Source organism: Manduca sexta, chromosome 8, assembly GCF_014839805.1.
Source record: "Manduca sexta isolate Smith_Timp_Sample1 chromosome 8, JHU_Msex_v1.0, whole genome shotgun sequence".
NCBI classification, from domain to species: Eukaryota; Metazoa; Arthropoda; class Insecta; order Lepidoptera; family Sphingidae; genus Manduca; species Manduca sexta.
In genome coordinates this window covers 7,155,894-7,170,909 of record NC_051122.1, presented here as the reverse complement: position 1 = coordinate 7,170,909, position 15,016 = coordinate 7,155,894, and the positions used below count along the sequence as shown (strand labels likewise).

Sequence of the window (15,016 nt, the reverse complement as noted above, 5' to 3'; positions counted from 1 at the left end):
TAAGTTATAATTTGGTATTATTATTTAAATGTTTTAGCAAGGAAGCATTATTTCTTCACACTGGCAGTGTAAATTAATGAATTGAATCCTTTTAGCCGAAAATCGGCCACAGTGGCAACTCAACGGAGATCAGCCAGGTACGCAGAAAATACAATAAAGTGCACAAGTATGGGCGTAATACATAGGAGTCCTCTTTGTTCCTCCACTCTCATAGTTCAGTGATCTCATCGATGATGATTTCATTTGGCAATCCGACATAACGGAGAGAGATCAGGAGCCAGACCAACGCCTTTACGTGCTTTCCGTGGCACGGGGGTATCACACAGTCAAATTTCTGATTCCGAGCTAGAACTGAGTAAGTTTTTAATATAGAAATTCTCATTCATAATTAGTTTTGGCCCGATCCGGGATTCTAATCCAGACTCAGCATAACCATTGCAACTATGACATATACAACAAGAAAAAATTAAGAAGCCTGATATTACAAGGACAAGTTGCATTTATATCTTACTAATATAAATGCAAAAGTTTATGAAAATTTATGTGTATTTGTATATGCTGAAACCGCTGTACGGATTTACATGGATTTCGAATAGTCCATTCATAGTGACTATTACATAGACCAATGTAAATAGCCTAAAAACACAGTAGTTTTTCTACTGGGTACCTTGATCATCATCATCATCCCAGTAGAGTCCCACTGCTGGGTATAGGTCTCTTTCACATCATGCCACTTTTTTCGGTCCCGAGCCAATCACATCCAGGTTCGACCCGCAATTCTTATAAATATCCACCCAATAAGCCGCTGGACGTCCCACGCTACGCTTACCTTGCCTTGGCTACTCAGTCAGCGCTTTACTCTTCCTGTCATCGCTGCGTCTAACTATATGGCCTGCCCAACTCCATTTGAGTCCCATAACGAATCGTACGTATGATACACAGGCGAAGTCTGGAGAAACAGTTAATAGAAATTATACTACAGTTTTTATTATTTCAAACCAAAGCTAATTACAAATCTGCAAAATGTACCGAGTGAGATATTTCACCCTCGCTCATGGGCCACGTTTATTGCAGTTGTTAGCGAAGTTTGGCTTAAAATCATTATTTTGTTGAAACAAAGGGCAATTAACCGATATTAAACCCACCTGTTCCTTGTGGTTCAATGTAAAATATTACTTACCGCAAACAACAAAACACTACAGATATTTTTTGTTTTAAAATGTAAAAACATATAATGATCTTGCGAATAATAATTGATAACATTATTGAGTAATAACACTTTTTAAGTCTTGATTATTATTCATTAACGTAATCGTGAACTTTGAGCCAAAACATTAATTTAAATTCTTCAGTATTTATGCGGTCGGTTATACCGAACAGGGTCAGGAGTGTAGAACCTATTCACACGGCTTATCTTTAACGCGCCAACGACGCACGTTTACAGAACGCGCGTTCATAGCGCTGTGGATGACCAAAACGCAGATTTCCGCATTTGTATCAATTCAAATGCTGTACAAATCGATACAAACGCGTGTGCGAACCTCGTACAAAGCTCGTCTGTATTGCATTTATTTATGAATTTATAAAGAGCGGGGGGGGAGGGCTATTTCGGTTGAAGATGCTGGTAAAAACCTAAAGATTTCTATATTATAAAACATATGCGTGACTGCAACGCGTCTATGTCGCCGTATCTGCAGATTTGTATTAATACAAATAAATGTTAACGTCACCACAATTTTTTTTACGTGTGCGAAGGTTTACCGTCGGCGTCTGAATTTTGTTAAAAGCGCATTAGCGGGCGTCATCTGCAAGTCGTCGGCGCGTTAAAAGTGTGCGGTGTGAAATGGCCATTATTAACAATATTTTTTTCTTTACTAATGTAAACTTATAAAGATTTATATAATTTTACGTAAGAAAAAAAAAGAAAATTGGGATTGAACTTAATGTGTAGCAGTTTTAAAATTTTGAATTACATTAGTTATTTTTGTGGCAGATTGTAGAAATTTGCGAAACGATATGAGGCGCTGGAAGTATAACCTACGGGCTCGTTTTGACATTGTTTTAATAAATAAAACCTCATACTCATCTTCACTTTTGATAAGAACGTGCCAAAAATCAACCCTGAATAACGAATATTTTCGCCAAAAATCTCGGTTTTAGTTTTCTGACTTTTTTATCACTTTGTAGTTTAGTGCAAAAATGGTGTGTGCGAGAATGTATTTCTAACTATAAGTATAACGCGACGGCTGCGAAAATTAGTAGCTGTGAATTAGGGCGTTATAAAATTTAAATTACTTTATATTGGTACAGTCAGTACAGTATACTAACTTTTGCCTGCGGCTAGCCACGTGAAAAAGTTTTTGCGGTTTTTTTCCCGGGATAGTAATTAACCCATATCACTTATATAGCTCCCTACTGATATTAACTTGTAAAGATATAATTTTTAGAATTCACTTATCATACTTTGTAGGCAATTATTATTAAACATGAGAATAAAGTAAAATAATATAAATAAATTAGTGAAAAAAAAAATCGGTATAGTAGTCCATGAGATTACCGCATTCAAAGAGACAAATTCTCCAGCTTTATAATATATTAGTGTAGATGTATTATACTTGATACTTACACTTTTTATTTTACATCTGCGGGTAGAGAGTAGAATGCGGGCAATAAGTAATGGTAAGATTGTCAAGAAGATATGTATGTTTAATGTTCACGATACAGGCATAGCCTAGTATGGATATCATTGCTAATTATTATAAGATGTGTAACTTTTTGGAAAATAAATTTATTTATTTTTTCTTATGTGCTTTCACTTACAATACTTACTTACAATCTCAATCTTCAATCCAATGCCGAAAATAAAACAATAAAAAAAACTCATCAAGCAAACTTTGGTCTGATTGGTCTATTTTTTAGCTTGAGAAAAGAGATTGGGATAAAGGATTGAGATCATTTATTGAAAATTATGGTTAGCAAAATAACCCTATATAAGGCCCAAAAAGTACATGAGGCAAATGGCAAAAGGTATCTCATAGCCTTTTTTACGTTCTATTACTAATCATTCGCGTCTTTCAATTATATTAGGGTTTAAGAAGACTCATTAATACATACACATAACCCACGTTTATACTTATTATATTGAACACTCAATACAGATTCATGAAATTTATTTAATATGAACAAAATATGTAACATATGTCTCTCCTTCGCAACGATATATCAGGCAGAAACGAAACCACTGGAAACACTTCGTAGAACTTATGAGCAACTCATGATGTGTTAGAAGACATTGCTATGGCAAATTCAACGTAAATTATTCTTAAATTATATTTATTGATAAATCATTGCTGCTGAAATTAATGGTCAATATGGGTAAGTTGAGGTGGTTGAAAATGCGTACATGCCGCCCCTGAAAAAACAAAAGATATAAGGTTCCATCTCGCAGAAATAGAAAAATAATTTTCGAATGACTGTTTAAAGGCGTACATAGTGTCACAGTAACTTATTTGCACCTCAATGTCGATCAGTATACACTTTATACAACCATGGTGCAGGAGAATTAAGGCCTCCTGTACCTTTTGAAGGATTTACTTAATTATAAAACAAAATCCGTGCAACACACTTTTTACAAGCATGTTGCAGAAAAGACATGGACTCCTGTGAACGCTCTGAAGGATCTATCTAATAATAAACAAATTGTCGATTTCCCTTGGACGAGCGATTTGCTTATCTCCTCATTAAACATAACAAATATTGAAAACCGTCATGATATTTAAGATTTGTCTTACCCGAGCTTGAATAAATCGTCAGTACCAAAAACCAATGAATCTCCGTGACAATTATTAAAATCAAGTTCGATTGTACTGCCACATCTTCTCCCTATTAAATGATTGTGTTGTAAAGAAGCTATGAAAAGTTTCCAGGAGCGGCTGTGGTTGCAAGATGAATTAGAGCAACCAGGTTGGAAGAAACCTTTGTTAGGATAAAAATCGACGTCACCAACATTCAGATTTATACCCAGAGTTCCTCTATTCGTGTGAATTGCTTCAACATAGGTAGCATCTGTAGATTTAAGACGATTGCTATTTAGAGTCCAGAGCGGTCCAGCTGGATCCAATCCTGTTGAAACAGTTTATAGACGATTCTCAAATAAATTAGAAGCTGCAGACAATGAAGATTATTAAGTACTTATTGCACTAAAATAGTATTGTAAAAATAGTATTGCAAAAAATGAATCTTTCCTTACCCGTAATGCGAGCGACTCTGCCATTCAAATACCGGCCAGCATTTCCAACAACATGGGCCCCTAAACTGAAACCTATTAAATGCATTTTTGTGTAAGAAGCACCAATGGCTGTATTAAGATAAGCTAAGAATCTGGCCAAATTCCTGCCAACGCTCGGTACACTACTAACAGCAGATATGTAATCTTTTCTGGCCTCTTGGTTCCAATCCACTATAATCATGTTCACAGAGCTCTTGTTCAGGTAAGCTGTAATTGAAAAATATTGTTCACTAGGAAGAACGGTTTTCGGGGTACCTTGGGAGAACGCTTCGTAAACCTTTCCCGTTATAAAAGTCAATTTGTGTGCCTACCCAACTGGGGTAATGAAATAGCATATATGCTACTTCAGGACGGATTTAATTTTATGTGCGTGCTAAATTTTATCTGAAATTATTTCTACGTTCACATCTAAACACTGAAACTTGTAACAAATTTTCTAATTCATAATATCTACCTATTATAGTAGGTAGTAGTAATGGTAGATTGTAATTTTAGAAGTATAAAAGTTATACTTCTAAATGAATTTATTAAAACTACATTAGTTTCATTCAAAGTATTAATATCGCAAGTTTTTATATCCAAATGGATGGTAACGTTAGTACAAACACAGTTTTTCTAGGTTATTTCGTTGTATTATTAATTAAGTAGAAGAACAGGAATATTGTTACACTTCCTCAGGAATTTGAAGAAGAAAACCGAAGCAACTTTGGTTTTACGGTCTTAGATCACTGGGACTAGACGAATGAGTAAATTTAAAATGGAGGACAACATCTCCCTCCTTACTCGGGCACTCTTGACAGTTTGGTCATGGTTGTGTCGAGATGGTGATACATGAAAAGATGTCGCCGACGTCAGTCTTCTCGGCTATGTTCGTATGTCTGCTAATGCTTCTCTATTTTTGTCGGTTATTAGCACTGCGTGTACACTCTCTCATGGAGAACGCTATTACGGTTTTGATCAAATCACTTCAAGAAATCTCAGGAGCAAATCCAAAACGAATCAGAGGAACGACGTACAATATTCACAAGCTACTAGGATAAGAAAACATTTTACCATCTTTCATTGCTGGATTAATTTCGGAACTGTAATCGCCTCCCCAACCATGTACTACAACCACAATAGGCAACGATGGATCGAACTCAGATGAATTGACGGAACTGATGTCGTCATAGAACAGAAGGTCGCTAGAATTAGGGTTGTTCCTGAAAATGACAATGCTCTTAAATATTGCATTATAGACTAATTATGATTTGTATAACTAAATATTTGCGAATGACTACTTGGGTAGCTAGTAAAATTTTTAATGCATTTGACTTGTGAGGCGAAGGATTAGAATTGGGACTGAATTCTCAATGCTTGAGAGATTTTTGCACCTTCCTCAATTACATTGACCGAATACAATGCAAAAACAATACTGCCTGCCTTTCCATAGTATTGTCACAATCATCATTCCAATTACTATACATTAGATTACATTTAAATTTCTCCATCCCTTAATATTAAATATGATTCAAAGCACTTACCTAGTGTAAAGGTGATAATAATTATCTGCTACAAACTTTTTCAGAAGTCTAGTAGTAGGTGCAGTTGTATTATGTTGACTTTTAGTTTGATTTTCGTACTCAGTGTAATGATTTGCCAAATATTCTGTGTAATAGATTTCTGCGTGCTCTGTCATTATAGGTGAGACAAACACTGAAAAATGTAGCAATTACTGGCTCACTGATGAATAGATAGCGTAAACCTGTGGCTCCACAAGCTTGAAATTATGTAAAACAGTTTCTCATATAATGTATATGGTGATTTTATATAAGCTAATTTAATTAAGTAATAATTAAATGTTCTCATGTACCTTGACTTATCATAAGTGCAACTATGTTCGCCTACGTGATGAATAAAGCATTTTATTTTATTTAAGCGGCGATAGCTTAGCTGAGTGTGGGAACGGACTGCCAAGACGAATGTCCGCAGGTTCAAATCCCAAAGGGCACACACCTCTGACTTTTCTAAAATCATGTGTGTATTCTTTGTGAATTTATTGTTCGCTTTAACGGTGAAGGAAAACATCGTGACAAAACCTGCACACCTGAGAAGTTCTCTATAAGAATTTCGAAGGTGTGTGCAGTCTTCCAATCCGCACTAGGCCAGTGTGGTGGACTAAGGCCTAATCCCTCTCAATAGTAGAGGAGGCCCGTGTTCAGCAGTGGGCAAGTATTATAATACAGGGCTGATATTATTATTACATATTTTATTTTATTTTAAAATACTAAAGAAGGAGGTTTTCCGCCAAGGGAAAGAGATCACACAAGCGGAACCTAAGAACACGCATTCAGCAGTATATACTTAATAAACGTGAATTAATTAATTTAGTAAATTAATTCATAGTATTATATATAATACAATCAATGCATTATGCATACTCTAAATCATTAGGTCGAGAAAGGTCAATTGACGTTGTACACCAATGATATTCAAAAATTATAAATCTGTCAGAACTCATGCCCTACAAATCATCAAAATCCATTCACACAAGAATAATTTGCATGACAATGTTGTTTTAATTGATTTTGAATATTATTTCAATAAAGACAATGTCGATAATAGTTTGACAGTAAAAAACTATGTGCGCTGCGCTCCGCTGTATATGCGTCGGCCCTTACACCTAGTGTATGCAAAGGTCTCAATTAGGATAATTTCACGTATTCAAATTTCACTTGCTAATGGCATATCTACCACTTTATTATAATATTTAATATAATTGTTGACACGAGTTCTATTTACAGCGCAGGTAAGTATTAAGGTGGTAGCTCAAGGTCCATTTTCATACATTTTGTTTCGGCTTTAATCTGGGTAACTAAACAAGTATTGGCAAGTAAAGAATTTAAATTCACGTCTAGTTAGTGATTAGTTCTCGCAGTTGAAAGAAAAATGTAAAAATAATTAATAATCATGGATATTTCTGCCTTTAAAATTTCGTCATATTAAATTTTAAAGGCCGAAATATAAATGTATGAAAATGGACCTTGAGCTACCACCTTAAGTATACTTTTTTGGGTATTGTTGTTCTAGTGAAAGGGAAATTTAATTGGACACGTAGGTTAAGTTTTTGGGTTTTTTATTATAAATCTCTCTCGATATTTCAATCTTACTATACATTTTCGGAATTTGCAATAGCTTTCATTATTTAATTATTTATAAAAAAATATCAAAAATCCATACTTCCCTAATTTCATATTTATAATATTAAAACGATAACATACCGATAATGAAGGTAAAATAAATTAATTCCTTTGCTTCCATGATGCAAGCTGATAGAAGTGAATCACGCACAACGAACTCAGAACAACTTATTGAAAATAGCGTTAATAAAGATATATAGCTTGTCAATTAAAATTGTATACTCCACTAATAATGAATTGTGTAAAGAAAACATGCAAATATTAAATACACTAGCTATAGACTGCGACGATGTTTATAAGTCATAGCTGATCTGTAGACAGTAATATTTCTCTTTATTTTAATAAATATCGCTTCACTTACTAACAATATTTCTTATTTGATCGATAGGGTTTGGCAAATCTATACTTTTTGAATTATCATTGATGAACGTACTCGTTGCTCGAACCCTATCTTCACTTTCAGTATAATTTCATTGCGGTTATTTATATTATTATTTTATCCGCCTCGCGATGATGAATACTGCAAAGTCTTCGAAATGTCGGGAGAAAATAATAATATAAATCCGTAAAAAGTTTTATTTCCAAATTAACTTAAATTAATACTTACTTGTCGCACAAGTATTTTGCTATAGTTCGTTTGATAGAATTCCTACAAAGGAAATATATGCTTACAAAACGGTATTATCTAAGGACAATACATACTTGTCGGACAGATCACGATCTTTGCATTCAATTTCATTTCCATGTTATTATTATTCTTATATATACGTAATATTCATATATAAATTGGTGTTTTTGTACAAATATTAGTTGTCGTATTTGATATTTTTTTAACACTGACAAACTCAGCACAATTTAACCTGTAAGTACCATTAGAGCGTAAAAAATTTGATGTGATTTTTTTTTATACGGTTTCACTTAATTATGAGAGGTGTTCAATAGAAAGTACACTGACGAGAGATGATTACCCCTTGACAGTCGAGACAATCACGCCGGCCTGTTGGAACCGTATAGACACAGGCTGATCCCGGAACGTGACACACTTACGTGGGCCAATATGGTGGGTTTTAACGCATTGTTTATGGTAATCGCTATACGGGTGTATATAAAATATCGCACCCTTAATAAAATAATGACCTATTTCAAAATTATTAATTTGTGGCGGTCGTCGGAAAATTAATTTTTGTTTGCTACCTTTTCTTTGAAGTTGCTAAAATTGAGCTTATTAAAGATAGGTAAATAATGACACCTATAGCATGAAAAAAAAGGAAAAAACTAAAAGGTCGCAAACAGAAATTGGTTGTTTGACGATTCCCACAAATTGGCAATTTTGGAATAATTCATTATTTTACTAAGAGTGCGATATATCCTACCATCAGCAGAGAGTGAGAGTGAGTTGCTAATAACTAAGGACAACTAAGAATTAAGATTTTAAAAATTGTTTAGTTAAAACGCATATATCTACAAACCAAACGAATCATCAATGTGTTATTTACTTTAAAAGAAAATTTTACAACGATTACGAAACAGAGGTGATTGGGCCTCCAAAAATCTTTTGCAATAAATAACGGCTCATATAGGGGATCTTCAAGCTGGGACTCGGGTTTGAGATTTGTTATGTCTGGACGCAGAATTACTGGCAAAAACGCGGTAGCAAGATATTCACTTTATTTATCTGCAAGAAAGTACCCGGAGGCGTGTGTCCGTTCAGGTGTCTGCAACATGACTGTCACAAATTTTGATCAGATTCATTAACATAATACCTACATTGTGACTAATAATATAAATTGAAGGTGAAAAATAAAATATAATCTATAAGTAACTATATGTGATAGTAAGGCCATTTCACACCGGTGTTTTGAAAATGGTAATTTCCATTCCGGTCGAGCCAGAGTCTTCATGCTGTATACAAACTCTACAATATGGCTATAATACTTATAAATTATAATATTATAAAATGATTTTATTTTAAATTATTACTAGATGTTAATCACAGCTCCGCATGGAAAGCCTTTCCCACTACAAAACTCCCTAAAAGACTACGATGCCAGCGACATCTATTCAAAAATCCAGATAAAATAATTCCATCATTTCGTATGGAAGAGAATTACCGGTATAAAAAGTAGTATTTAATATGACATGGTCTACCCATGTGCCGATTTACATCCAAACTCGTTCAGAAGTTTCTCCGTTTACGTCTAATAAACACGACATCCAATCAACCAAAAATATTCACGAACTATTGTATTTATTATATTAGTAACATTTAATACCTATGTAGTTTTCTACCCCCCCCCCCCCCCCCTGTCACAAAAAGCGGGACGTTGATTGTTTTAGAAGTGAATTTGAAACTGAAACAATTAAACAATACTATTCCTACAACTAGTGTTTTTTTAGTTGATCAATCCTATCAATAAGTTTTATCTGATTATAGAAAAATCAGCCTGATAGACAAACAAATATGAATATCAAAGAGATAACATTTTTGCTATACTCCATTGAAAAGTTACATTTGGGGTTGCGTTTTTTAGAGGACGCAATTTTATTTTTTTGAAGTGTAGGGGGGGTCAGTCTAAAGCTAAAACCAAGTTTGTGGGGTCGCCACCCTTGTCCCACGGCCGCCATCTTGAAAATAGGGGTTGAAATGGTTTTACGATGTATCTTTTAAACTATTTATCTGACAAAAAATGTATAAACATTTTTTGTTGCAAATTAAATTCTCTACAACTTTGGTCTAGTAACTTTTGTCGTAGAACTATAAATAAACAAGTTATAAGCGAAAATGTTAAGAAATTCAATGTGAAGCAATGTCCATTGCAACGTCATCAGAACGTGTGTTTATAAGGTTCATAATACTTTTTGTACTCTCATTAATACCCAAATACCCAAGGGACCATTAGGGAACAAAAGAACATCTGCCTGCTATTATTATTATTATTTCTAACCTCTCTTATTGTAAGAATAGCTGATAATATTGTGTTGAAGTTGTCGTAAGTAAGTTTTTTATTAGCATTTTGTCTTTTAAAAGTCAAAATGCTAATAAAAAAAAGTAGTTTTCACTAAAGTTAAAATCGTGTCTAAAATCATTCGAAATCGTCTTCACAATTAAAAACAGAATAAAATACATCCGTACGTACAGTAATATGTAGCACAACTAAACGATATAAGTTGAACGACAACTTCAACACAATATTATCAGCTATTCTTACAATAAGAGAGGTTAGAAATAATAATAATAATAGCAGGCAGATGTTCTTTTGTTCCCTAATGGTCCCTTGGGTATTTGGGTATTAATGAGAGTACAAAAAAGTATTATGAACCTTATAAACACACGTTCTGATGACGTTGCAATGGATATTGCTTAACATTGAATTTCTTAACATTTTCGCTAATAACTTTTTTATTTATAGTTCTACGACAAAAATTACTAGACCAAAGTTATAGAGAATTTAATTTGCAACAAAAAATGTTTATACATTTTTTTTGTCAGATAAATAGTTTAAGAGATACATCGTAAAACCATTTCAACCCCTATTTTCAAGATGGCGGCCGTGGGACAAGGGTGGCGACCCCACAAACTTGGTTTTAGCTTTAGACTGACCTCCCCTACACTTCAAAAAAATAAAATTGCGTCCTCTAAAAAACGCAAGGTAAGGCCTAAAAAATGTAACATTTCAATGGACTACTACATTTTATCGCGTTTTCTTAATGAGGTGCCTCATAAAAATATTGATTTTGTTGAAAATATTGTTCAGCTTGGGGCAATATAAAGAAACCTTATTAGTGTGTACCAATGTGTATTCTTACATTATTAATATATATATATGTACAAAGTAAATTCCTAAAACAATGACAGTATTAGTAGGTTCGACTAGTTTTCTTATTTTTATTGCTTTGCATTACCAGACGAGCTTGCCGTTCGCCTGACGGTAAGCGATACGACCGCCCATAAACAGTAGAAACACCATCCAACACCTTGAATTACAATGTATTGCTTTGTATTCCACTGCGCTCGCCATCCTAATGCGTGAGATGTTAAGTCTCATTATGTCCAGTAGTTACGCTGGCTACAACGTCCTTCAAACTGGAACACAACAGTGACTACACACTGCTGCTTGGCGGCAGAAATAGGCACTGATTTAGATTTTTACTAGAACACGGTTTTATAAATCAAATTGACTACCTCGGTTGCTCTAAGGTAATTTTAAAAGGACGATAAATATAATTAAGAACGTGTTGCTTTGGTCAAAATTCAATGTTCAAAATTATTTATTATCAAAGCGGATTTGGATTAAGAACAAAATTTCCCTCCAGCGGATAATTAGTCCTCCCGATTGCTTTAACATAGTCTTATCAGCGATTAATGCTGTCCCGCCTGATTAATTAATGTTCGATATATATTTTGCATGTGCAAAGTTCACTATCGAGTATTGTGTAGTTGTCTAAATAAATAGCATGCGTAATCAAGGCCTAGAACGTCGTATGATGTATTAGTCCTATCTTTTTAAATGTTCTTTTTTATCTATGCTCATATAGACATTGCGGTACTGAATAAAACCACATACTTATCTTCTAGAAAATAACACTTTGTAATATATTACTCGAACGTTAGATGTAAAACAAAAAAATGTAAGTTTCGATCCAATTAAATATCACTACATAGTATCAAACACAGTCGCTTTTTCGGTCCATATGTGTGCTTAAATCTTTAAAACTACGCAACGGATTTTGATGCGTTTTTTTTAATAGATAGAGTGATTCAAGAGGAAGGTTTATATGTATAATAATAACATTCATTAAATAGTCAGCATTGCACCCGTGCGAAGCCGGGCGGGTCGCTAGTTATAAATAAAGAGTAACTTTATATTTACACTCCTAATTCGTCGCAGCGGCAACATCACACTTTTAGTAAAAAATACACTCACGCACACCCCATATTAGAAATCATTACTTTTCCACTGGTATAAACCAGTGGAAAAGTAATGGTTTCTAATATGGAATGTATTTAACTTAATTGGAAAATGTTGGATACCTCTTTCTTTCTTATGAACGAAAAAACTCTTACTCTAGATTATGGCACTATTTTAAATTGATACGAATATCCAAACCTGTCCATCTGTTTTGGTGATATGCGCGATTAAATCGAGGTCTTTTTGGTAGCAGGTACAATTTTTGTAATAAGTACTAACATACAAATGAAATCTATCAATACCTAAATACCTATAATACTTTCCCAAAGCATTTACTTATCCTATCTTGGTTTTCTCTTTGGTATCTTACGTCTTGCTAATATTACAAAGTTTGTGAAAATGTTTGGATGTTTGTGAAACGTAAACGCAGAAGCAGCTAAACCGATTTTAACGAAATTTACAAAAATCCTATCTAGGATTAACATATACCTATTATGTAGACTACTTTACCTCGATAATTTGCTCCGTTGGGGAATAATAGCTTATTTTGGTTTTTTTTTTTTTAATAAATCGCGCTGGTTTATGGATGTCTGTAATGGTAAAAACCTTTGTACGCGAGCAAAGCCGCATGCAACGCCCAGTAGCCAATAAAAAGAAGTGCGCTTTTAAACCATTCAATGTTTCTAGCATGAGCGCGGAAACTTTGGGCGATTTAAATAAAATATTGGCACAAGTTCAACTCGCGCGCCATTCGTAGCTGGCAAATTTGATTTTGAAAAGAAATTTGTCTTTACCGAGTTTCGTGACATATTGAAATCGATAAAATATTTTTTATGCAAAATTGTTAAAATTAATAATGTAAAATGATTTCTTTTTAATTCTGAAAAAGTTTCATACAATGATATCCTTTTTATCGTTAGTAATTTATTTATTGTTATTATTTGATCCATACTTAGACGTTGGTAGATGGCGTTGTACTCGGGTTCTAGGGTTTTATCTTGTGTTTAGGGAAGTATGTCTATGGGAATCACTAGTTATCAAATAAAACCCATTCTTAATAAGCTTAATAAAAATCCCTGTTACTTCCAAATAAACGTAAATTATGACGATTACACGCACGATAATATTGATAAAAGCGTTTAATTAATCAGATATAACATGTATAAAAGTAAGTGAACTGAAAAAATTAAATAAACGACAGAAACATCCGGACAGTGCTTATTCGATCCACGTTTCCATTACTTCGTGAATAAACGAGGTTATTATATGTACAATTTATGTTTTATACTTGTTTTTTTTTTATTTCATTTCATTAACTTTCTACATATACTCACTGTAACTTTGTTGAATTTTGTTTTCAAGTATAGTTTCGTTACAGCGAAAATAAAGTAAACGGTACGTTGACTACATCTGATTCGCTTCTTAGACAAACTTATCATCGGATAAATTAGGAAACATAATTTTAGCATTCCTTTCGTTATCTTCCCGAATAATTATTAAATTGGCAGAGTCAGTACTTTTAGTTTAGTCACCCAGAAGGTTGGTTTCACAATATTTGTCTTAAAAGGATTCCGATAAATTAAGTGTGTATTAATATGAGGTATCTTTATATACCTCTTTCTTGCGAATTATCGCTTGCTTGAACGGTGAAGGAAAACATCGTGAGAATACCTGCATACCCGAGAAATTCTCTATAGGAAGTTTGATGGTGTGTGAAGTCTACCAATCTGCACTAGGCCAGCGTGGTGGACTAAGGCCTAATCCCCCTCAGTAGTTAAGGAGGCCCGTGCCCAGCAGTGGGACAGTATATAGTACAGGGCTGATATTATTATGATATTAGACTTCTTCCTAAAACATTGGCAGGTGGTGGTAAAAATGCCGTACATACATGAAAATGTAGGTAACAATGACCCTACGTTATAATAAGATAAAAACAAGAGAAAAAAAATATAATCTATCCAAGAGTTCCAGATAAGGCAATATCTTACTATTTTAATCTTATCCTACCTGTTTCGATGATTGCGTGTTTGAATGTTTGTTAGAAGTTAACTCAGAAACAACTGAATCTGATGAAATTTGCCACAGACATAGACCATGCCCTAGATTAACACACACGCGACTACTTACTACTTTTTAACTGACTTCAAAAAAGGAGTAGGTTCTCAATTCAACTGTATTTTTTTGTGTATTTGTTACCTCAGAACTCTTGACAAGGTAGACCGATTTTGATGATTATTTTTTTATTTGAAAGCTGGTACTTCCTGTTTGGTTCCATATAAATTTTATTTTTGTTGGACCCTTGACTTCGTCGATATATCAGAAAACTCCTAAAATGACGTCGTCAACTATACTGTCCTTAAAGTATACTAATTTTACTAACACAAAAAAGCATAAAAAAAAACTTCATAAAAAAATTTATACCGCCTCTAAAATCCACTAAAAAAAATGTTACATTAACTATATACTGGTTACCAATTTTCGAGTCGGTGACTAATTAAAATTGCTAATTTAGCTAGATAAATACATGAAGAAATACGATAACTAGCAATTTTAATTAGTCAGTGACTCCAAAATTGGTAACCAGTAAATAGGTAATGTAAAATTATGTTTTGGTTTTTCGTGGTTTTTGAAGGCGATAT

General features: G+C 33.8%; 1 protein-coding gene across 1 annotated transcript; it reads right to left on the bottom strand.

Moving 5' to 3' along the window:
- Positions 1-3,787: 3,787 nt before the first annotated feature.
- LOC115446463 (phospholipase A1 member A-like) lies at positions 3,788-5,966 on the bottom strand. The gene is made up of 4 exons (XM_037436567.1): positions 5,812-5,966; positions 5,342-5,490; positions 4,250-4,495; positions 3,788-4,122 (listed from the first exon to the last, which is right to left on the bottom strand). The coding sequence occupies exons 1-4, from the start codon at positions 5,964-5,966 to the stop codon at positions 3,788-3,790; spliced, it is 885 nt and encodes a 294-aa protein (XP_037292464.1).
- Between the last annotated feature and the right edge of the window lie 9,050 nt (positions 5,967-15,016).

Bases quoted from the DNA above. Each gene is read 5' to 3' on its own strand.
- LOC115446463 (XM_037436567.1), bottom strand. From the start codon at position 5,966: ATGACAGAGCACGCAGAAATCTATTACACAGAATATTTGGCAAATCAT. The intron at 5,491-5,811 runs GTAAGTGCTTTG...TGTCATTTTCAG, and splicing joins TATTATCACCTTTACACTAG to GAACAACCCTAATTCTAGCG. The intron at 4,496-5,341 runs GTAAAATGTTTT...TTTCAATTACAG, and splicing joins TAATCCAGCAATGAAAGATG to CTTACCTGAACAAGAGCTCT.